The 25,593-nt window shown below is 41.5% G+C and overlaps 1 protein-coding gene across 9 annotated transcripts in view; it reads right to left on the reverse strand.

Moving 5' to 3' along the window:
• The window catches only part of LOC110509485 (ral guanine nucleotide dissociation stimulator), a 202,458-nt gene that overhangs the window by 20,268 nt on the left and 156,597 nt on the right, over window positions 1-25,593 (reverse strand). For 4 of the 9 annotated variants that reach the window (XM_090227332.1, XM_090227330.1, XM_090227333.1 and 1 more), the window contains 6 exons: window positions 13,415-13,737; window positions 12,466-12,540; window positions 9,942-10,129; window positions 8,625-8,746; window positions 6,948-7,163; window positions 6,467-6,655 (listed from right to left, as the gene is read on the reverse strand). In XM_090227332.1, coding sequence (XP_090083458.1) covers window positions 6,467-6,655; window positions 6,948-7,163; window positions 8,625-8,746; window positions 9,942-10,129; window positions 12,466-12,540; window positions 13,415-13,737 — 1,113 coding nt within the window. Of the gene's footprint in view, window positions 1-2,951; window positions 3,857-6,466; window positions 6,656-6,947; window positions 7,164-8,624; window positions 8,747-9,935; window positions 10,130-12,465; window positions 12,541-13,414; window positions 13,738-25,593 lie in introns of those variants that run through there. The other 5 variants (XM_090227331.1, XM_090227329.1, XM_021590372.3 and 2 more) reach the window with 3 other exon arrangements.

The following is a 25,593-nucleotide window of genomic DNA, read 5'->3' on the forward strand; positions in this document are numbered from 1 at the left end:
TGTATGTGACATCAACAGAGGAATATTTTCTGGGTGATTTAAATATTGACTGGCTTTCATCAAGCTGCCCACTCAAGAGAAAGCTTCAAACTGTAACTAGTCCCTGCAACCTGGTTCAGGTTATCAATCAACCTACACCAGGGTAGTTATAAACAGCACAGGAATTAAATCATCAACATGTATTGATCACATCTTTACTAATGCTGCAGAAATAAATGTGTTTGAAAAGCCGTATCTAAATCCATTGGATGTAGTGATTACAATGTAGTAGCCATATGTAGGAAAACCAAAGTTCCAAAGGCTGGGCCTAATACAGTGTATAAGAGGTCATACAATACGTTTTGTAGCGATTCCTATGTTGTTGATGTAAATAATATTTATTGGTACATGGTGTGTAATGAGGAGCAACCAGACGCTTCACTTTACACATTTATGAAATTGCTTATTCCAGTTACTAATAAGCATGCACCCATTAAGAAAATGACTGTAAAAACTGTTAAACCCCTGTGGATTGATGAGGAATTGAGCAATTGTATGGTTGAGAGGGATGAGGCAAAATAAATGGCAAATAGGTCTGGCTGTACAACCGATTTGAAAACGTACTGCAAATTAAAAAAATCACTGAAAAAAAGAAGAAGAAACTACACTATGAAACAAAGATAAAGGACATAAAGAATGATAGTAAAAAGCTTTGGAGCATCTTAAATGACATTTGGGGCAAAAAGGCAAACTCCGCTCCATCATTCATTGAATCAGATGACTCATTCATCACAAAACCCACTGATATTGCCAACTATTTAAATGATTGTTTAATTGGCAAGACTAGCAAACTTAGGCATGACATGCCAGCAACAAATGCTGACACTACACATCCGAGTATATCTGACCAAATTATGAAAGACAAGAACTGTAAGAGGTTAAAAAATGATAGTTATCTGTCAACAATGACAAGGCACCGGGGTCTGACAACTTGGATGGAAAATTACTGAGGATAATAGTGGACGATATTGCTACACCTATTTGCCATATATTCAATTTAAGCCTACTAGAAAGTGTAAGCCCTCAGGCCTGGAGGGAAACAAAAGGTATTCCCCTACATAAGGATAGTAGGCCCTCATTGTAAATAAGAATTTGTTCTTAATTTACTTGCCTAGTTAAATAAAGTTTAACCTCTTGGATCTCTAGGGGCGCTATTTCATTTTTGGATAAAAAACGTTCCCGTTTTAAGCGCAATATTTTGTCACGAAAAGATGCTCGACTATGCATATTATTGACCGTTTTGGAAAGAAAACACTCTGAAGTTTCAGAATCTGCAAAGATATTGTCTGTAAGTGCCCCAGAACTCATTCTACAGGCGAAACCAGGAAATGAGCAGAATCTCTGAAGCTCTGTTTTCCATTGTCTCCTTATATGGCTGTGATTGCGCAAGGAATGAGCCTACACTTTCTGTCGTTTCCCCAAGGTGTTTGCAGCATTGTGACGTATTTGTAGGCATATCATTGGAAGATTGACCATAAGAGACTACATTTTCCAAGTGTCCGCCTGGTGTCCCTGCGTCGAAATTGGAGCGCAAAGCCAGGTGCAATTATTTTTCCATTTGAGAGCAAGGAGAAACCAGGCTTCCACGAAGGATATATCATCGAAGAGATATGTGGAAAAACACCTTGAGGATTGATTCTAAACCACGTTTGCCATGTTTCAGTCGATATTATGGAGTTAATTTGGAAAAAAGTTCGCGTTTTGAGGGCTGAATTTTCGTTTTTTTTTTTTTTTTTTTTTTGGTAGCCAAATGTGATGTACAAAACGGAGCTATTTCTAATACACAAAGAATCTTTTTGGAAAAACTGAGCATCTGCTATCTAACTGAGAGTCTCCTCATTGAAAACATCAGAAGTTCTTCAAAGGTAAGTTATTTTATTTGAAGGCTTTACTTGTTTTTGTGATAGTTGCCTGCTAAATGCTAACGCTAATGCTAACGCTGAATGCTACGCTAGCTACTGTTACACAAATTATTGTTTTCCTATGGTTGAAAAGCATATTTTGAAAATCTGAGATGACAGTGTTGTTAACAAAAGGCTAAGCTTGAGAGATAGCATATTTATTTCATTTCATTTGCGATTTTCATGAATAGTTAACGTTGCGTTATGGTAATGAGCTTAGGTCTATAAATAGAATCCCGGATCCGGGTTTGGTCGTCGCAACAGGTTAAATAAATAAAATAGTAAAGCCCTCTTTAATGGCTCAAATAGCTGACCAATCAGCCTGTTACAAATGCTTTGTAAACTTTTGGAAAAAATTGTGTTTGACCACATATAAGGCTATTTTACAGTAAACAAATTGACAAACAGACTTTCAGCACGCTTATAGGGAAGGACATTCAACAAGTACTGACACAAATTACTGATGATTGGCTAAGAGAAATCAATGATAAAAAGATTGTTGTGGCGGTTTTGTTAGACTTCAGTGTGGGTTTTGACATTATCGAGCATAGTCTGTTGCTGGAAAAACGTATGTGTTATGGCTTTACACCCCCTGGTATATTGTGGATAAAGCGTTACCTGTCTAACCGAACACAGAGGGTGTTATTTAATGGAAGCCTCTCCAACAAAATCCAGGTAGAATCAGGAATTCCCCAGGGCAGCTGTCTAGACCCCTTACTTTTTTCAATCTTTACTAATGACATGCCACTAGCTTTGAGTAAAGCCAGTGTGTCTATGTATGCCGATGACACAACACACGTCAGCTACCATAGTGACTGAAATGACTGCAACACTTAAAGAGCTGCAGTTAGTGACCGAATGGGTGGCAAGGAATAAGTTAGTCCTAAATATTTAAAAAACGAAAAGCATTGTATTTTGGACAAATCATTCACGAAACCCTAAACCTAACCTAAATCTTGCAATGAATAACATGGTAATTGTAACGATGTGCGCTGAGAGTCGGGAAGCAAGTTCAGGGAGTGAATGTTTTAGTAAATAAAACACAACATAATACAAAAATAAGAAACACGGACAACGCACAGAACTAACACAGGAACAGAAACAATGACACCTGGGGAAGGAACCAAAGGGAGTGACATTTATAGGGAGGGTAATCAGGGAAGTGATGGAGTCCAGGTGAGTCTGATGACGTGCAGGTGCACGTAATGCTGGTGACAGGTGTGCGCCATAACAAGCAACCTGGTGAGCTAGAGGCCGGAAAGGGAGCACACGTGACAGTACCCCCTCTCTGACGCACGGCTCCGGCCGCAGGACACCGACCAAAAATACTATCCCGGGGATCAGGAGCAGACCGGTCACCCCTGCTGATGCGCGGGAACCTGTCACCGGCTGGGGCGCAAGAACTTGACAGACCGGCTAAAGCAGTGGAGCTGGTTATCCGGCTGAGGCATGAGAGCCTGACGAGCCGATGGAAGCAGGGGAGCCTGGCGATCCAGTGAAGGCATGAAAGCCCGATGAGCTGGCTGTAGCAGGGAAGCCTGGCCATCTGTCTGAGGCATGAGAATCTGTAGTGGCTCCCGGACCCGACATCATTCACACCAGAAAAAAAAACATTCCCTGATGCTTCCCTTAGGTGAGGCGTCATTCTGTAACGATGTGCGCTGAGAGTTGAGAAGCAAGTTCAGGGAGTGAGTGTTTTAATAATTAAACACAACATTATACAAAAAATAAGAATCACGAACAACGCACAGAACTAACACAGGAACAGAAACAATGATGCCTGGGGAAGGAACCAAAGGGAGTGACATGTATGGGGAAGGTAATCAGGGAAGTGATGATGTCCAGGTGAGTCTGATGACGTGCAGGTGCATGTAACGATGGGGACAGGTGTGCGCCATAACGAGCAGCCTGGTGACCTAGAAGCCGGAGAGGGAGCACACGTGACAGTAATTGAGCAAGGGGAGACTAAACTGCTTGGAGTAACCCTGGATTGTAAACTGTTATGATCAAAACATATTGATACAACAGCAGCTAAGATGGGGAGAAGTCTGTCCATAATAAAGAGCCAGTCTGCATTCTAAACAGCACCATCAACAAGGCAGGTCCTACAGGCCCTAGTTCTGTCACACCTTGACTACTGTTTAGTCATGTGGTCAGGTGTCACAATGAGGTACTTAGGAAAATTGCAAATAGTTCAGAACAGGGCAGCAAGGCTGGTCCTTGGATGTACACAAAGAGCTAACATTAATAATATGCATGTAAATCTCTCCTGGCTCAAAGTGGAGCAGAGATTGACTTCATCACTACTTATTTGGGAGAGGTATTGACATGTTGAATGCACTGAGCTGTCTGTTGGAACTATTGGCACACAGCTTGGACACCCATGCATACCCCACGAGACATGCCACCAGAGGTCTCTTCACAGTCCCCAAGTCCAGAACAGACTCTCGGAGGTGCACAGTACTAGATAGACCCATGACTACATGGAACTCTATTCCACATCAAGTAACTGACGCAAGCAGTAAAATTAGATTTTAAAAACTTATAAAAATACACCTAATGGAACAGCGGGGACACAAACATAGTCACAGACACATGCATTCAAACACACGATAACATACGCACTATACACACGTGCACATAGATTTTGTATTGTAGATATGTAGTAGTAGAGGGGGCCTGAGGGCACAAACTTAATATGTTGTGAAATCTGTTGTGAATCTATTATAATGTTTTTTAAATGTATAACTGCCTTAATTTTTCTGGACCCCAGGAAGAGTAGCTGCCAGCAGGGATCCATAATAAATACAAATTAACCTATAGAACGATGAGCATGATGGTCAAACGTATTTACTAGTAACTCCATTAATAAAAAAGCATTAAATTGCAATGGGATTTTTTTCCTCCCGGTCATTTTGGCCGGCAACAGGTTTATTTTGGGACTTTTCAAATATATTTTTTGCCCAAAAGCCAGCAACATACAATTACCAGTCAAAAGTTTGGACATACCTACTCATTCAGGGATTTTTCTTCTACATAGTAGAATAATAATGAAGACATCAAAACAGTGAAACAACACATATGGAATCATGTAGTAACCAAAAAAGTGTGAAACAAATCAAAATAGATGTTATATTTAAGATTCTTCACCATTTGTCTGGTTGACAGATTTGCACACTCTTGGCATTCTCTCAACCAGCTTCATGAGGTAGTCACCTGGAATGCATTTCAATTAACAGGTGTGCCTTGTTAAAAGTTCATTTGTGGAATTTCTTTCCTTCTTAATGCGTTTGAACCAATCATTTGTGTTGTGACAAGGTAGGGATGGTATACAGAAGATTGCCCTATTTGGTAAAAGACCAAGTCCATATTATGGCAAGAACAGCTCAAATAAGCAAAGAGAAACGACAGTCCATCATTACTGTAAGACATGAAGATCAGTCAATACAGAACATTTCAAGTACTTTGAAAGCTTCTTCAAGTGCAGTTGTAAAAACTATCAAGAGCTATGATGAAACTGGCTCTCATGAGGACCGCTACAGGAAAGGAAGACCCAGAGTTATCTTTGCTGCAGAAGATAAGATCATTACATTCATTATAGTTACCAGCCTCAGAAATTGCAGCATAAATACATTCTTCACAGAGTTCAAGTAACAGACACATCTCAACATCAACTGTTCAGAGGAGACTGTGTGAATCAGACCTTCATGGTTGAATTGCTGCAAAGAAACCACTACTAAATTACACCAATAATAAGAAGAGACTTGTTTGTGCCAAGAAACATGAGCAATGGACATTAGACCGGTGGAAATCTGTCCAAATTTGAGATTTTTGGTTCCAATGCCGTGTCTTTGTGAGACGCAGAGTAGGTGAACAGATGATGTGTGTGGTTCCCACAGTGAATCATGGAGGAGGTGGTTTGATGGTGCTATGCTGGTGGCACTGTCTGTGATTTGTTTAGAATTCAAGGCACACTTAACCAGCATGGCTACCACAGCATTCTGCAGCGATACGCCATCCCATCTGGTTTGCGTTTAGTGGGACTATCATTTATTTTTCAACAGGACAATGGCTACCAGGCTATGTAAGGGCTATTTGACCAAGAAGGAGAGTGATGGAGTGCTGCCTCAGATGACCTGGCCTCCAAAATCACCGACCTCAACCCAATTGAGATTGCTTGAGATGAGTTGGACCCCAGAGTAAAGGAAAAGCAGCCAACAAGTGCTCAGCATATGTGGAAACGGCATCAAGACGGTTGGAAAAGCATTCAAGGTGAAGTTGGTTGAGAGAATGCCAAGAGTGTGCAAAGCTGTCATCAAGGCAAAGGGTGTCTACTAAGAATCTCTAATGTCGAATATATTTTGATTTGTTTAAAAAAAAAATTGTTACTACATGATTCCATGTGTGTTATTTCATAGTTTTTAATTCTACAATGTGGAAAATAGTCAAAATAAAGTAAAAACCCTTGAATGAGTAGGTGTGTCCAAACTTTTTACTGGTACTGTAGACACACACACACATCCTACCTTGATGAGCAGCTCTCTGCTGAGCGAATGGTTATTTTCGTCTGAGAATATTTCTGACAACTCGTGGAAGATGCGAAAGTTCTCCCTGGACACCTCATCCCATGTCCTCTTCAGCCGGTGGACCGGGTTGCACTGCAGAGCAGAAAGGATGGCCCGTAGCGAAGAAAAATTCTTCAGGATTCGACACTCCTGAAGAGAAAAAAGACTATGAATATCAAGGAGATATCAATGAACCCAACTAAGCACCGGTGGCATATCAATCCAATGTATTATTAAGGAAAGGGAAGCATTAGAACTTTTTTTACTCAAATAAATATTTTGAACATAGCATTATGGGTACTGTAGTCATCATGCTACACAACACACACTGTGCCTCTGCAGGAACTGAAGCCAAGGACACCTCAGAATCTCATGCCAACAACAACAACAACAACAACCACAACAACAACAAGAACAACTCCTGCTAACAACAGCTCCTCACCCTGGCCACTTCGATCCAGCGCTCCACCAGTTTGGCCCGCTGTGTGGGTTTGAGCAGACGCTCACTCAAGCAGGTGGCGATGACACAGTTGGTGACGCAGTTGAACTGTGTGACAGTGGCACGGATGGTGGGTGCCAGATGCTCCTTGCCCTTCTTGTCCCGGTGCGACCAGATACTCCCCAGACAGTGGTAGGGGACCACCTTCTTAAAGAGCTCCTATGAGGAAAAAGGGGAGTAAGAACTATAAAACAAAATGGTCTCTTGTCACAACCAGTAATGTATTTTAGATGAGTTTAACATGTTTTCACTCTCATGGACAGAAGAGAGAGAAAAGAGAGGCAGGCAGATCCTTTAGAAGACTTCGAGGAGGAATGATAAAAGTGTCTGCTGCACTCCAGTCTCCTAACAAAAGTCCGTAGGACACTCAGCAGCAGAGTGGGCATAAAGCCCTCGGTGTCTTCTGTCTCTCTTCACTTCCTAAGATAACTAACACGGCTTATAGTCCTGCATCAGGTCACATACCCACGGTTCCCAGCCGTTGACCAGCAAAAAAATCAACTGGTGGAATGAAAACATTCTCGAAAACATTTTTAAATCAAGATAATATATATTTTACAAACACAGGAGCTTGTTGTGATGAATTGTGTTGCGAAGTCCATTAGGCTAAGTGAGCGGTGAGGCAGACAGCCACGCAGCCGAGAGAGTGGAGCGGGGAACTATCCATTATTTGTGTGGTGCATTCCTAATTCCTAAACATTCCTAATTTGTCCACGTGCAGGGCTTATATATTCCCTTCCACCACGCCACAATATGTTGCAAAGTTTATTTTCCCTGACTCCTAGCTCATGCGAAAATATCTAAAGTAACAGGAGAAATAAAAAGAAAGGTTATGATGGTGGAATAGGCTACACCATCATGGAAACGTGCGAGTGAAATCCCCGGGTTGGAAGAATTTTGGAGTCATTGTGGACAAGGAGGACAACAACCCGGTAGATGGATACAAAGTGCAAGCAGGTATTTATTTACAATAATTCAGGTAACTATTTGTTCATTATTATGTTAATTCAGGCTTTAGGTCATTTAGACCATACACAAGCCATATAAAGTTTAGACCTGTGAGGCTGGTAAAAGTTTCAGTAGCAAATAGCCTACTAAATAACTGTAGCCTAGGCAATTTTTTCAGCATATAATCTAGTTGATTCTTGGAACTGTTCATTTAAGTTTCAATTAAACTATTTGATTATCTAAACCATATTGTGTTTTGTTATGTCGGCTATTATGCTTTCATTACGTAAGAAGAAGGCTAATTAGAAGGCTTTTTCCCAAAGGGTTTTAAGTCGTCAATGTGGTTGCATCACATTGTGATGGGGCGGGGTGCGGCTCCAAAAAACTGACCCGTGCAGGACTCTATCTGGGCTCCAATGCTCACAAGATGACAGAGTTACAGCGTTTCATTTTTCATTTTGCTTCAAATCTGGCGTGGAAAAATACACAAACTTCTTGAAAACAATGAGAAAGTAACTTAACACTATAAAGTGCAATGGTGGAAAATGATAATGGAAAATAATAGACTAAATGTAATTTAAAAATCGAGTTAATACTGTATAAGGATATGTTGTTAGTACAAGGACATGTGCTGCTGGGAATCTGAGTTTTTGTAATGTTTTGTCATCTTACCGCGTCCATGAGGGTGAACTGCTCGGCCACCACCGCCGGGTCAAAGTTCAGAAAGTCCAGTCGGTCATCCTCGTAGCCATTCTCCTCCAATAAGGTGAAAGGATAGCCGCCATGATCCAGCACTGAGGGGTGACATCACAACTCATTAGCTTAATTACGTCAATGTTACGTTCCCCAGTTTATGTGTTGTAGTTTGTGTATTTGCATGTGTTTTATTTCAGGAAATGGCTTCCTGAAATCCCTCAAGCAGCTGATTGGTCGACTCCAGGGCTAATTGGAGAGCTGACCCCGCCCCCTCGTCAAGACACAGCTGTCTCCAGTTACATTCATTCTGAAGCTATATAAAAGCCAGTGTTCTGTTCAGGAGAGAGAGATTTTGGAGGTAGGGATTACTGAGAGATTTTGATGGGAGTTCATTGCTGGGAAGTTGGTATGTTTTGTGAGTTTGTTGCTCAGATAGAGATTATTTGATGTCCTTTGTTTCTTAGTTTGTTTGTGAAATTGTTTAATATTCTGTTTCATTTGTTCCCAGGGGGAAAGGGGAAGGCACCTTGGGAGTGCTTAGGCGAGAGGCCCGCGGGCATACATATACCCGTAGTATATTCATTGTCTAGGCACACTAGGTAAGACCTGGACGGACAACCCCCTGTATTTTGGTTAGGGCACCAGGTGGTGCTAAATTAGGTAAGTAGTGGGTAGGCAGGTAAGATAGGAGAGGGGGGGGCTTTGAGATTTACTTTCTTTGCTTTGTTTCCGTCCAGCCCCTTTTCCCCATATTACCGTGTAAAGGAATAAAGTCCTTGTAAACGGTACCACATTCTGTCTGTTGTCATTCTTACTCGCACCTACAGTTCATACCTTTTTCACTTCACAGAGAGTTTAGTTGTAGCAGGGTGTTGCGTTCCCTCTTCATAGAGGCGTGCGTAACAGTCAAACACACTTTCACCACTTTTTATGAGCGGCTGGGGTTTGTAAAGTCCTTAACGTAGTGAAGTGAGGGCGACCACCCTCAGATATAACTTTCGTTGAAGATGTAGCTCGAAATGTCGTAAGCTAATACAGGTGTGTGTGTGTGTAATAGAGCATCTGACTGTGCTGGTCCTACTTTACTACATGATCACGTCACACAGTTTTGTCTGTAACACAAAAAGGGATTCACAAACAGCAGTGTTCTCTTATTTGGAGTACCACCCAAAATATATCTGGCCTTCCACTAATACGAATTATATGGACTCTACATGACCATGTTTAGGAGCTGGGGTCAGGGTTCAAAGGACATAAGTTTAGTCGGGGGTAAGGTGAGTGTCTTACACTCACTCTCGGGCTCTTGGAGCTGCCGGTGGTGGAAGTGGGCCAGGAGGTTGCAGGCGCGGCGTTCCAGGTCCGATCCCGGGAAGTTGAGGTGCAGGTAGGAGATGAGACGTCGCAGGCAGCTGTACTCCGGAGGATTCCAGAAGTCCTCAGAGTACTGGTCAAGCCATGCCCCCAAGATGGAGGATATTGTGCTGTGGAGAGAGAGAGAGTTTAATACATGTGTTTGGATGGCAAATTTCTTTACCTTTAATAATAAAAAAAAGAGGAAAATGGAGTTGCGAGATAGGAAAGAAAGTACATAGACAGAGGGGTGTATCAAGTACAGGAAAATGATAGGAGAGTGAAAATAAAGGAGACTAGCATACATTAAATTCTGAGAAGGACAGGCAAGATATATACAGTGGGGCAAAAAAGTATTTAGTCAGCCACCAATTGTGCAAGTTCTCCCACTTAAAAATATGAGAGAGGCCTGTTTATCACATTGTAGGATTTTTTTATGGAATTTATTTGCAAATTATGGTGGAAAATAAGTATTTGGTCAATAACAAAAGTTTATCTCAATACTTTGTTATATACCCTTTGTTGGCAATGACAGAGGTCAAATGTTTTCTGTAAGTCTTCACAAGGTTTTCACACACTGTTGCTTTTTTCACTCACTGTTGCTTTGGCCCATTCCTACATGCAGATCTCCTCTAGAGCAGTGATGTTTTGGGGCTGTTGCTGGGCAACACGGACTTTCAACTCCCTCCAAAGATTTTCTATGGGGTTGAGATCTGGAGACTGGCTATGCCACTCCAGGACCTTGAAATGCTTCTTATGAAGCCACTACTTCGTTGCCCGGGCGGTGTGTTTGGGATAATTGTCATGCTGAAAGACCCAGCCACATTTAATCTTCAATTCCCTTGCTGATGGAAGGAGGTTTTCACTCAAAATCTCACGATACATGGCCCCATTCATTCTTTCCTTTACACCAATCAGTCGTCCTAGTCCCTTTGCAGAAAAACAGCCCCAAAGCATGATGTTTCCACCCCCATGCTTCACAGTAGGTATGGTGTTCTTTGGATGCAACTCAGCATTCTCTGTCCTCCAAACACAACGAGTTGAGTTTTTACCAAAAAGTTATATTTTGGTTTCATCTGACCATATGATATTCTCCGAATCTTCTTCTGGATCATCCAAATGCTCTCTAGCAAACTTCAGACGGGCCTGGACATGTACTGGCTTAAGCAGGGGGACACGTCTGGCACTGCAGGATTTGAGTCCCTGGCGGCGTAGTGTGTTACTGATGGTAGGCTATGTTACTTTGGTCCCAGCTCTCTGCAGGTCATTCACTAGGTCCCCCCGTGTGGTTCTGGGATTTTTGCTCACCGTTCTTGTGATCATTTTGAGCCCACGGGGTGAGATCTTGCATGGAGCCCCAGATCGAGGGAGATTATCAGTGGTCTTGTATGTCCTCCATTTCCTAATAATTGCTCCCACAGTTGATTTCTTCAAACCAAGCTGCTTACCTATTGCAGATTCCGTCTTCCCAGCCTGGTGCAGGTCTACAATTTTGTTTCTGGTGTCCTTTGACAGCTCTTTCGTCTTGGCCATAGTGGAGTTTGGAGTGTGACTGTTTCAAGTGTCATTAATACAGGTAACAGGTGGAGGACCTAGTACCCCCGTGTGGTTCTGGGATTTATGCTCACCGTTCTTGTTCAAACAGGTGCCATTAATGCAGGTAACAAGTGCAGGACAGAGGAGCCTCTTAAAGAAGAAGTTAAGGTCTGTGAGAGCCAGAAATCTTGCTTGTTTGTAGTTGACCAAATACTTATTTTCCACCATAATTTGCAAATAAATTCATTACAAATCCTACAATGTGATTTTCTGGATTTTTTTTTCTCATTTTGTCTGTCATAGTTGAAGTGTACCTATGATGAAAATGACAGGCCTCTCTCATCTTTTTAAGTGGGAGAACTTGCACAATGGCTTACTAAATACTTTTTTGCCCCACTGTACACAATAGAAACATATCCAATGTCCATAATGGCGAAACTGCTTACGTCAGCAGAATAGTGCTGGTGGCAAGGAGAAAAAAGAGGTACACAGATGTAGGATTTTAATTTGACCTGTGTTTAGTCCATAATGTTTCTTGATCAGTGGGTAGGATATTAGCTGGTCAAAATGCGGCTACATTAAAAGTGGAATACTGTTACCTTAACAGTGTGTTAGTGCAGGTTTTCAGTGAATCTATGTAAATCATAAAGTTCATCGGCATTTCCTGCGGCGAAATAAAATTCCCAGCAACAAAAGAGTGATCAAATTAAGATCCTACAACTATACTAGCTTGTAGGACAGATTAAGTGGCTTCCTTTCTTATGTCTTAGAATAATGTCTTGTAGGTGTAAATATTACACATTCCTGGCAACAAAATGTGAAAATGATGTAAGTTTCTCTGTTTTATGTCACTGTACAGTATGTGTTGAAAAGGAGGCTATTTGAGAGAAGTATTGTCCACAATGTGTTTCTGAGTCAGACAGAGACTTACTTCCTCAGATCTGTGCGATCATCATGAGTCAGTCTGTGGCCCTCTGAGCCAGGCAGGTGCTGGAGCTTGGCATACCTGAACAAGGTGGGGTTGGTATACAGAAGATAGCCCTATTTGGTAAAAGACCAAGTCCATATTATGGCAAGAACAGCTCAAATAAGCAAAGAGAAATGACAGTCCATCATTACTTTAAGACATGAAGGTCAGTCAATGAGGAACATTTCAAGAACTTTGAATGCTTTTTCAAGTGCAGTCGCAAAAACCATCAAGAGCTATGATGAAAATGTCTCTCATGAGGACCGCCACAGGAAAGGAAGACCCAGAGTTACCTCTGCTGCAGAGGATAAGTTCATTAGAGTTACCAGCCTCAGAAATGGGCAATTAACTGCACCTCAGATTGCAGCCCAAATACATGCTTCACAGAGTTCAAGTAACAGACACATCTCAACATCAACTGTTCAGAGGAGATTAATTGCTGCAAAGAAACCACTACTAAAGGACACCAATAAGAAGAAGAGACTTGCTTGGGCCTTGAAACACGAGCAATGGACATTAGACAGGTGGAAATCAGTTTGTTAGTCGTCTATCTATCTATCTATCTATCTATCTATCTATCATCTATCTATCTATCTATCTATCTATCTATCTATCTATCTATCTATCTATCTATCTATCTATCTATCTATCTATCTATCTATCCATCCATCCATCCATCCATCCATCCATCCATCCATTCATATATCCATCCCTGTATCAAGACATTTATTCATCCACACCCTCCATTCATCATGTCATTCATGCATCACTCCATCCACCCACCTTTTCCATCCATCTATAATTCTTCCACCAATCAACTAATGGATCCACCCATGCATACATCGGTAAATTCATCCATCTATTCATCCATTTATGCACCAATGTATCCCTCCCTCTCCCCCCCTTTACTCACCTGTTGAGCAGCAGGTCCAGGACCTGCTTGGTGGAGGCGAAGGAGCGGTAGGTGCAGAGGAAGATGGTAACGTAGGTGGAGTCGTTGCCCCGGAACGCCGCCACCATGTACTCCACCAGCTTCTCCAGCGTGCCTGCCTTGATGGTGCGCACCTTGCACGTCTCATACAGGCTGAGCGATGCGTCCAGACCTAGCCAGCGTTGGCCCTTAACGGCCCCGCTGCCACCAACATGGTGGCGGTGGTGGAGCATCTGCACCTTCCGCAGGGTGATGGTGTATACCACCCCGTCCTCCACCTCCTCACCAATCTCATGGGTCGCATTCTGAAAGACAGAGGGAAAAAGTGAGAGATAGAGAGAGAGGTTTAGATACTCTTTCTTACTTTTTTCCACACACGTGAAAGCAAAATGAAGCATGTTCCATACTAATTCTGGAATTTCTCCAAAAGGTAAGGGCTGGCTTTTCTTTAGTTACACATCAAACTACGCATTACATATAACCATTGATTAATAGACTACATGTTAGAGGTCGACCGATTAATCGGAATGGCCGATTAATTAGGGCCGATTTCAAGTTTTCCTAACAATTGGAAATCGGTATTTTTGGACACCGATTTTTTGTAATTTTTTTACACCTTTTTTTAACTTGGCAAGTCAGTTAAGAACACATTCTTATTTTCAATGACGGCCTAGGAACGGTGGGTTAACTGCCTTATTCACGGGCAGAACGACAAATGTTTACCTTGTCAGCTCGGGGATTCGTTTTTGCAACCTTCTGGTTACTAGTCCAACGCTCTAACCACCTGCCTTACATTGCACTCCACAAGGAGGCTGACTAGCTGTTACGCGAGGGCAGCAAGATACCAAGGTAAGTTGCTAGCTAGCAATAAACTTATGAAAAACAATCAATCTTCACATAATCACTAGTTAACTACACATGGTTGTTGATATTACTAGTTTATCTAGCGTGTCCTGCGTTGCATATAATCGATGCGGTGCCTGTTAATTTCTCATCAAATCACAGCCTACTTTGCCAAACGGGTGATGATTTAGCACTGTCGTTGCACCAAACTTAACCATAAATATCAATGCCTTTCTTTAAAATCAATACACAAGTATACATTTTTAAACCTGCATATTTAGTTAATATTGCCTGCTAACAGGGAAATTGTGTCACTTTGTGTCACTTTTCTTGCATTCCGTGCAAGCAGGGTATATGCAGCAGTTTGGGCTGCCTGGCTCGTTGTGAACTGTGTGAAGTCCATTTATTCCTAACAAAGGCCGTAATAAATTTGCCAGAATTGTACATAATTATGACATAACATTGAAGGTTGTACAATGTAACAGCAATATTTAGACTTAGAGATGCCACCCATTAGATAAAATACGGAACGGTTCCATATTTCACTGAAAGAATAAACGTTTGGTTTTCGAAATGATCGTTTCCGGATTTGACCATATTAACAACCAAAGGCCCGTATTTCTGTGTGTTATTATGTTATAATTAAGTCTATGATTTGATATTTGATAGAGCAGTCTGACTGAGCGATGGTAGACAGCAGCAGGCTCGTAAGCATTCATTCAAACAGCACTTTCATGCGTTTTGCAAGGAGCTCTTCGCAATGCTTCAAGCATTGAGCTGTTTATGACTTCAAGCCTATCAACTCCCGAGATTAGGCTGGTGTAACCGATGTGAAATGGCTAGCTAGTTAGCGGGGTGCGCGCTAATAGCGTTTCAATCGGTGACGTCACTCGCTCTGAGACTTGGAGTAGTTGTTCCCCTTGCTCTGCAAGGGCCGCAGCTTTTGTGGAGCAATGGGTAACGATGCTTCGAGGGTGGCTGTTGTCGATGTGTTCCTGGTTAGAGCCCAGGCAGGGGCGAGGAGAGGGACGGAAGCTATACTGTTACACTGGCAATACTAAAGTGCCTATAAGAACATCCAATAGTCAAAGGGATATGAAATACAAATAGTATAGAGAGAAATAGTCCTATAATTCCTATAATAACTACAACCTAAAACGTCTTACCTGGGAATATTGAAGACTCATGTTAAAAGGAACCACCAGCTTTCATATGTTCTCATGTTCTGAGCAAGGAACTTAAACGTTAGCTTTATTACATAGCACATATTGCAATTCTACTTTCTTCTCCAACACTTTGTTTTTGCATTATTTAAATAAAATTGAACATGTTTCATTATTTATTTGAGGCTAAATAGTTTTTATTTATGTATTATATTAAGTTAAAATAAGTGTTCATTCAGTATTGTTGTAATTGTCATTATTACAAATAAATAATAAAAATCAGCTGATTAATCGGTATCGGCTTTTTTTGGTCCTCCAATAATCGGTATCGGCGTTGAAAAATCATCTCTACTACATGGATATTGATGTGAAATACAGTATTGGAGTATTTCCCTTCACACATGATTTGTATTATTGTGTGACAAGTTTTAGAAGGAAGTGATTTTATGTGCCTCTGGTCTAGGCTATAGTCCCATTATCCAGTGACAGACATCACAAGCTTTTGGCCTCTCTCCCTCTGTTGATTTGTTGGGCTAACACCCATATCACTCTGGCCAAACAATATTCACTCCACCATCCTGTGACCCATTTGTTCTTTTATGGATTATTTTTCTCTCAGAGTCCAACTCAATACCTCCCAATTTAACTAACACCTAGCCTCGGGCCAAAACCAATTATGGCACTCGACTCAATGTTTTGCCACAATCTGTTCCCTGTAGTTTTTGGTTCCCCAGCCAGCTGTTCACCAGCACGACACAGCACAGGGAACGACACAGAACAGGGCACAGAACAGGGCACAACACAGGGCACAGCACAGGGCACAGCACAGGGAACAGCACAGGCCACAGCACAGGGAACAGCACAGGCCACAGCACAGGGCACAGCACAGGGCACAGCACAGGGCATGCCTTCTTATAGGTTGGCATACAGGATGTGGATAAGGGCTGATAGCAGAAGCGGATGTTCTAAAACAGAGTGAGGACTGAACAGCTGTGGTGGTAGAGAATGGACATTATGGGCTCAGGTTTGCTTGCAGACACATTGGAGGATATTTTGACGGTAGAAAATACATTATTTTTTAAAAAGCCCAGTTTTTAATGTAGCTGCTATTGCTTTTGGCTTTTTAGCACTGCACTGCATCTATCTGGGATTGCACTGAATGATTCACAATGCAAAGTTTTGATCACAATGTCGAATGCCACTGCCAAGACTCTATTCAACTATCCAGTTTAGTTCAACCGTAGATAGGGGACATCCATGCATCAGATGGGTAAACAATCTTACGTTGAAGGCAGACGGCCTTTCTGTGACGTGTCAAATCAAATTTTATTTGTCACATACACATGGTTAGCAGATGTTAATGCGAGTGTAGCGAAATGCTTGAGGAAAGTTTTGAGCTGGACTGAATATCGGCGGGCAAATATTTGATATTATAAAACATGTGGTATAAATATTTACTGAACGTGAGCATGTGCAGTTTCGCGTATTCAGTATCAGTGTCAGTCTGCGCCAAGAAAGCTAATCTGAGAACAGTTATGCTGTGACGTCTACGACTATATAAACACTCAGTTTCATGACTGATACGTTCATTGAGCTATTATAGTTCAGGTTATAATGTACATGCCACAGCAATATTTTGTTCTGGCCAACCAGTAACGTGGTGGGTTCTACTAATAAATGAATCATAGTCTTTATTCAAGACTTTCATTAGGAGAATCGGATGTGTTAGTGCTTGGTTGGAACAAAAGCCTGCACCTACACCCAGAAAACGGATACAGTATACGAACAGTATATGTTTTAGTTCACTTCAAGGAAGTAAAAGAGAGAGAGCCTCTTCCATATAAGGGGGATAAGAAGAAAACATAGAATGGTTTGGCTGGGTTAGGGAATGTAATCGCTCAAGGAGAGCGGACACAGATGCTGCATTGTTGTTGTCCTGCCTGCCTGCTTGCCTGCCTGCCTGCCTGCCTGCCTGCCTGCCTGCCTGCCTGCCTGCCTATCAATCTATCCGCCCTTTAGTATGGCTTTGGCCCTGGCCTTGTCTGGCTGTTCTGGTATGTCATCCAACACACTCTAGATAACCATGGCTCCACAGAGAGTAATGTCAGTTCCAGTTTGTTTGTACTGTCTGTGTGTACTGTGTGTGTGTTTGTGCACACACGTGCATGCGGTGTGTGTACAGTACATCAGATCTGACCCTGTGTGTGAGTATTGGAGAGTGTGTATGTCAACTGCTATAGAACTCTACAAAATGTCTGCTTTTAATATAGTAGGATTTACTATATGTAGTGAGGATATACCTACAGCTAGCTACAGTTACGCTAAAATAGACACATGTATGGTCTGTTTATGGTTTTGCTTTGACAACGGGAAGGAGATTATACACACACACACACACACACACACACACACTAGATGTGCTGAAAGGCACATTAGGAAGGGGTTGTCAATCAACAAGCTACAATTGGTGAGTCACCAGATAGCTTGGACCACACAGTTGGCTTGGGATTGGCTTACACACACACATACTCGCACACACAGAACCCAGCACCATTCACAACGACCTACTGACTTTTCTAAGTATAAATAACAAAGTGAGAGCACTGAAAGCCTTTGGATTACTTTGACAATCTTAAAGTGTCAGTCCAGCCAGGTCTGGTTCAGTTTCCCCTCGAAGTGACTCAGGGTCTTAAAATCCTGTCACACACCACACACACTCCTCCCTGCCCCCCCCCCCCCCCCCCCCCTCTGGCAGGCACTATGACTACCACTAGCGTGAATTCCTCAACTTCCCCTCATCTCTTACTTTCTCCATCACTCCCTCTGTCACTTTGTGTGGTTCCTCTCAATATTATAATTATTACAGACATTCCACTGGCGCTTCACCAGCACTCTCACCCTGCCGCCAACAATCGAGAGGGGGAAGGGGGAGGTGCAGATAGACATAGAAGGTGAAAAGGAAAGAGGGGTGACAGAAAGACAGAAAGGGAGAGAGAAAAGGAGAGAAAGAAAGTGAGAGGGAGAAGTAAGAAGGAGAGGGACTTTGTGCATGTGTGTGTTCATGTGTGTGTTTGTGTGGTACAAAGGCAAAGCTGTGCTGCAGTGAGAGGGGTTATTGTGGCGCAGTGATCTAAGGCACTGCATCTCAGTGCAAGAGGCTTCACTACAGTCCCTGGTTCGAATCCAGGCTGTATTACATCCGGCCGTGATTGGGAGTCTGTTACATTCCCCAGTTTCTGTGTTGGGTTTGTATTTGTTTATGTGTGTATTTCAGGAAATGGCTTCCTGAAGTCCTAAGCAGCCAATTGGTCGGCCACATTGATGATTGATTGGAGCTCTGACTCCGCCCTCTCGTCAGGAGATACAGCTGTTTTCAATTACCAACTCCTTCTGCAGCTTTAAAAGCCTTTGTTAGGAGGAGAGAGCTTCTGGGTATGTCCTGTATTGGTTGTTGCTCAGAGAGAGCGTCTTGGTATGTCCCTGTTTAGCTGGAGTAGGCTGTCATTGTAAATAAGTATTTGTTCTTAACTGACTTGCCTAGTTAGATAAAGGTCAAATTTTAAAAAATTGCAGCCTATCCTTGAAGTTCAGGCACTTCTCTGCTCTCTGTGGAGAGTGGGAAGACCAGAAGGGACCTCACACATACACACTGCACGTACACTCCTGGCTCTAGTTATGAGGAGCACTTACGTTTGCCTGCATTTGTCTACTTTGTCTGACATACACAAGGTGTAGCACTGCCAAGTGGTGCGTGTGTGTGGGACATTGAACTAAATACTAGTTCTTCCTGGGGAGAAAAAGAGAGTTTAAAGGAAAAGTACATCCTGGCAGACACATCCTAGACAACTCTGTGGGTGTGTCCCCTGTACTAGGACAAGAGAAAGGAATGACATCATGATAGAGACATACCCCAAGCGACTTACAGCTGTAATCGCAGCAAAAGGTGGCGCTACAAAGTATTAACTTAAGGGGGCTGAATCATTTTGCACGCCCAATTTTTCAGTTTTTGATTTGTTACAAAAGTTTGAAATATCCAATAAATGTCGTTCCACTTCATGATTGTGTCCCACTTGTTGTTGATTCTTCACAAAAAAATACAGTTTTATATCTTTATGTTTGAAGCCTGAAATGTGGCAAAAGGTCGCAAAGTTCAAGGGGGCCGAATACTTTCGCAAGGCACTGTACATGATCAATTGATGTTTCATGATCATGAAAAGCTGTCACTCCTGCTCACTCGACATTGACAGTATATTAACCACCGGCCCTGGCAACTATATTACGCACACCTGTTCCATCCTGTTCCATCTTGTTGCAGTCCCTGTAATTCAGGGGTGGGCAACTCCAGTCCTCAGGGCCTGATTGGTGGCACACTTTTTCTCCATCCCTAGCAAACACAGCTGATTAATCAAATTGCATTCTAAACTGAAGATCATGATTAGGTGATTATTGGAGTCAGGTGTGTTAGCTGGGGCACCAATCAGGCCCTGGAGGACTGGAATTGCCCACCCCTGCTGTAAGTGTAGAAGGCCAGACTGCTGTGTTTTGACCACCAAGCACACTCCCTCCCGCCCTCGCTCTTTTCTCCTACCCTTCTCTTCCCCTCCCTACTAATTTCTTCTCTCCCTCTGTATGACACATTTGAATATAGTCACTCTCTACCTCTCTCTCTCTTTCTCTACCTCCCTCTCTTTCAAGAAATTATATTCACTCCAAGCCTGACCTGGTTATTTTCCCTCATTGTAATTTGGAAGCATAACCACAATGGGGCTCGTGCACGTAACATGAACACTAACAGAACACACAAGTATGCACACACAACACACACACACACACAAAGACTGAGTGCAATCCACATTAGTCTAAAAGTGTGTATGTGTGTGTCTGTCTGTCTGTCTGTCTGTGTGTGTGAGTGCAAATGTTTGTGTGTTTCTCAAGAGTGTGTTTCAGTTCAAGTACCAGTTTTCTACACACAGGCACAGTGGCACACACACACACACACACCACACACACACTCAGACCCCCTCACACACACACACCGAGAGCATTCAACACTCTGTTTGTTTATCCGACTCTTGATAAGACTACATTGGCACTGGAAAGAAAACCCCCATAAACTTCCCAAACTATACACAAAACAATGAGCAACAATGGCCATGTGAATACTATTTGGTATTTATTAGGATCCCCATAAGCATCAGCTAATCTTCCTGGGGACCATATGATACATGACATAATACATACAGTACCAGTCAAAGGTTTGGACACACCTACTCATTCAAGGGTTATTCTTCTACATTATAGAATAATAGTGAAGACATCAAAACTATGAAATAACACATATGTAATCATGTAGTAACCAGATTTTGGGATAAATTGGACGCAGAGTGAAGGAAAAGCAGCCTACAAGTGCTCAGCATATGTGGGAAATCCTTCAAGACTGTTGGAAAAGCATTCCTCATGATGCTGGTCGAGAGAATGCCAAGAGTGTGCAAAGATGTCATCAAGGCAAAGGGTGGCTACTTTGAAGAATCTCAAATCTCAAATATATTTTGATATGTTTCACACTTTTTTGGTTACTTCATGATTCCCTAAGTGTTATTTCATAGTGTTGATGTCTTCACTATTATTCTACAATGTAGAAAATAGTAAAATAAAGAAAAACCCTTTAATGAGGAGGTGTGTTCAAACTTTTGACTGGTACTGTACGTGTTAACGACCATACTAGATTGCGTAAAGCATGGGTTGGACAGGTTTTTCATTCTAATTTTAACGGCAAAGCGGAACATCAATAGTGAGTCACAAACTTGTACGGTTTTCACCCTGACAGATCATTTCAGATCATGGAGGACGTTATACAATAGTTAGTGGCAACCTCTTCCAGACCCCTGTAGTACTTGCAAATGTGTATGCCCCTAACTGGGATGACAGGATGATATATATAATGATCAAACGGGTTTCATCAAACGGCGACAACTGTTTTCCAATATACGCCGTCTTTTGAACATTATACTCTTCTTTTGTCTTTCCAGACCCCAAAATTGTTGTTTCTCTTGATGCAGAGAAGGCTTTCGCCCGGGTGGAGTGGGATTAATTATTTAAGATTTTGGGAAGATTTGATGTTGGGTCCAATTTCATCTCATGGATACGTCTGCTCTATTCTGCTCTGATGGCTAGCATAAACACCAACTCTCAACATTTAAAATACTTCCCCCTTTCCAGAGGGATCCCGTCAAGGGTGCCCTATGTCCCCACTCCTTTTTGCACTTGGGATAGAACCATTTTCCTTGTCCTTAAAATGATCACCATCATTCACTAGAATCCACCGAAATGGTGAAGAACACAAAGTGTGCAGATTATCTACTATTATATTTCACTAACCCTGTGAACTCTGTCGATAACATACTGCATGTTTTAAGCACATTTGGATCATTCTCAGGTTTCAAATTAAACATTCAGAAAAGGGAATGTTTTCTGATCAACCCTGCTGCCAAGCAAATTCCTCAAAAACCCTGCCTTTCCGTCTGTCGCCTTCTGGTTATTCCTATTTAGATGTGAAAATAACAAATTCTCTGGCTACCTTCCACAAAACTAACTCTGCAAGTCCAGTCACACAAGTTAAAGCAGACTTACAGCGCTGGGATAGTCTGCCTCTCTCCTTAGCTGGCAGAATCAAATCTGTTAATTAGGATAGGGGACGGTTGCATCCCACTTGGGCAAAAAACAGGGAAAATGCAGCACGGCAAATAAATAAAAAATTATATAAAAATCTAACTTTCATTAAATCACACATGTAAGATCCTCAATTAAAGCTACACTCGTTGTGAATCGAGCCAACATGTCAGATTTTTAAAAGGCTTTTTGGCGAAAGCATAAGAAGCTATTATCTGATGATAGCACAATAGTAAACAAAGAGGGTAGCATATTTCAACCCTGCAGGCGCTACACAAAACGCAGAAATAAAATATAAAACATGCATTACCTTTGACGAACTTCTTTTGTTGGCACTCCAATATGTCCTATAAACATCACAATTGGTCCTTTTGTTCGATTAATTCAGTCCATATATATCCAAATGTCAATTTATTTGGCGCGTTTGATCCAGAAAAAAACAGCTTCCAAAAAACGCAACGTCACTACAAAATATTTCAAAAGTTGCCTATAAACTTTGCCAAAATATTTCAAACGACTTTTGTAATACAACTTTAGGTATTCTTAAACGTTAATAATCAATCAAATTGTAGACGGGTCTATCTGTGTTCAATACAGGAAGACAACAAACCAACGCTACTTTTCACGTCTTGCGCACTCTCAACAGTGTTACCCAGTTCCCAGATGGCCTACTTCTTCATTGCACAAATGAATAACCTCAACCAAATTCCAAAGACTGGTGACATCCAGTGGAAGCGGTAGGAACTGAAAACAGGTTCCTAAGAAATATGATTAGCCAACGAGAAATCAATGAACAGACAGAGACAAAAAAAAATTGAACGGTTAGTCCTAGCATTTTGCCTGCTACATAAATTCTGTTATACTCACAAGACATGATTCAAACAGTTTTAGAAACTTCAGAGTGCTTTCTATCCACATCTACTACTAATATGCTTATCTTATATTCCTGGCATGAGTAGCAGGAAGGTGAAATTGGGCACGCTTTATTTATCCAAAAGTGAAAATGCTGCCCCCTATACCTTAAGAAATTAAAATTAACATTTTACCTTTTTCAATGTCTTCTGATCTTTCTGCCTAAATACATTTTTACCAAGTTGGATAGGCTCATCAGTCATTTTATTTTGTCAGGCAAATCACCTAGGATACATAGAACAATACTTTAAAAAAGGAAACAAGATGGAGGATTGGCACTTCCAAATGTACTACTTTACTATTGGGCAGCCAATATTCAAAAGGTTAAAAAGATTATGGTCTAAGTACCAACTGGAGCTCAATAGAAGCACACTACTGCCAATCATCTTCCCTTTCTGCTCTTACTTGTGCCTCACTGCCCTTGTGTCCTTCAAAGTATACTGGAAACCTCATTGTGCTCTCTACTTCGAAAATTTGAAAGTAGAGAGCACATCAACATTTTCATCAACATTTTAGACTTTTTGCCCCTTCTCTTCTAAGCCCCATCTGTAACAACCACCTATTTTTACCCTCCAAACTCCACCAGGCTTTTGTTTTGTGGCAACAGAGAGGATTAGTATGTTTCAAATATGTATTTTTAGATGAGAAGTTTGCTTTTAATGATTTAAGTTTTAATGATCTTGCAGTTAAATGTAATCTGACTACTTCTAATATTTTCTGCTATTTTCCATCCCGTAATTTTGTTCGCTCTCATTTTCCCAACTACCTCCCAAGATGTTGCTAGAAGAGATTTTGTCCCTGCCATTCTAGATTATATGACATTATGCTTTCCTCTCCAATAAACACAATCAAGACCGACTGGGGTAGTGAACTTGAACGTGACCTTGACTGGTGGGAGGAGGCCTTTCTTAGGATTAACTCCACACCCTCATATGCTCTGTTGAGTTTAATTCCCTTCAAGGTCTTGCACAGAATTCACTACACCAAAGACAAACTTAGTAAATTCCTCCCAGACACAAATGACACGTGATGTTCAATCACACCCATATATTTTATTCATGTTTATTCATGTTCTAAGCTTTAATACTCTCCTTAAAGCCGACGTTGTAGCGTTTGCTTCCCTCATAGCCCGTCGGCAGATCTTGCTTAATCGGAAATATTCCAAACTTCCCCCTGTATCAGCCTGGTTGAAAGATGTAATGTATTTTCTTCAGATTTTTTTTAATACACTTTGAAAGGTTGTACTGATAACTTTTTCTTGAGATGGCAGCCTTTAATTTCCTTTTTTGAACAGTAGCCTTCTGTTGTTCAGGAGTAAGAATTATGGCCAACAGGGGATATGAGATGGTGTGGGAGGGAAGGGATAGTATGTTGTGATGTCTTTTTATTTTTTTTGCAAGTACAGTACCAGCCAAAAGTTTGGTCACCTGCTCATTCAAGGTTTTCTCATTATTCTACATTGTAGAATAAGAGTGAAGACATCAAAACTATGAAATAACACATGGAATCATGTAGGAACCAAAAAAGTGTTTGTTTAGTGTGTTCCAAATCAAAATATATTTTATATTTGAGATTATTCAAAGTAGCCACCCTTTGCCTTGATGACAGCTTTGCACACTCTTGGCATTCTCTCAACCAGCTTCATGAGGTAGTCACCTGAAATGGATTTCAATTAATAGGTGTGCCTTGTTAGAGGTTAATTTGTGGAATTTCTTTCCTTCTTAATGCGTTTGAGCCAATCAGTTGTATTGTGACAAGATAGGGTTGGTATACAGAAGATAGCACTATTTGGTAAAAGACCAAGTCCATATTATGGCAAAAACAGCTCAAATAAGCAAAGAGAAATGACAGTTCATCATTACTTTAACACATGAATGTCAGTCAATATGGAAAATGTCAAGAACTTTGAATGCTTTTTCAAATGCTTTTTCAAATGCTTTTTCAAGTTTCTTACAGTGCAGTCCCTAAAACCACCAAGTGCTATGATGAACCTGGCTCTCATGAGGACCACAACAGGAAAGGAAGACCCAGAGGTACCTCTGCTGCAGATGATAATGTAACGATTGTCCATTTCTTCTGACGAGGAGTTAGAGAGGTCGGACCAATGTGCAGCGTGGTAAGTGTCCATTATAATATAGAAAACTGAACACTACAAAATACAAAATAACAACGTGAATGAACAAACGAAAATCGAAACAGTCTCGTGTGGTACAGACACAGGAAACAATCACCCACAACTCAAAAGAGAAAACAGGCTACCTAAGTATGGTTCTCAATCAGGGACAACGATTGACAGCTGCCTCTGATTGAGAACATTCCAGGCCAAACACAGAAATCCCAAAACATAGAAAAACGAACATAGACAACCCACCCAACTCACGCCTTGACCATACTAAAACAAAGACATTAACAACAGAACTAAGGTCAGAACGTGACAGTACCCCCATTTTCTCTCTCTCTCCTATTGAAAAAGCTACGGTCCGGTTGAAATATTATCGATTATTTATTGTAAAAACAACCTGAGGATTGTTATAAAAGACTTTGACATGTTTCTACGAACTTTACGGATACTAT

The sequence above is a fragment of the Oncorhynchus mykiss genome, chromosome 29 (assembly GCF_057628025.1).
Source record: "Oncorhynchus mykiss isolate SJ-2025 chromosome 29, ASM5762802v1, whole genome shotgun sequence".
NCBI classification, from domain to species: domain Eukaryota; kingdom Metazoa; phylum Chordata; class Actinopteri; order Salmoniformes; family Salmonidae; genus Oncorhynchus; species Oncorhynchus mykiss.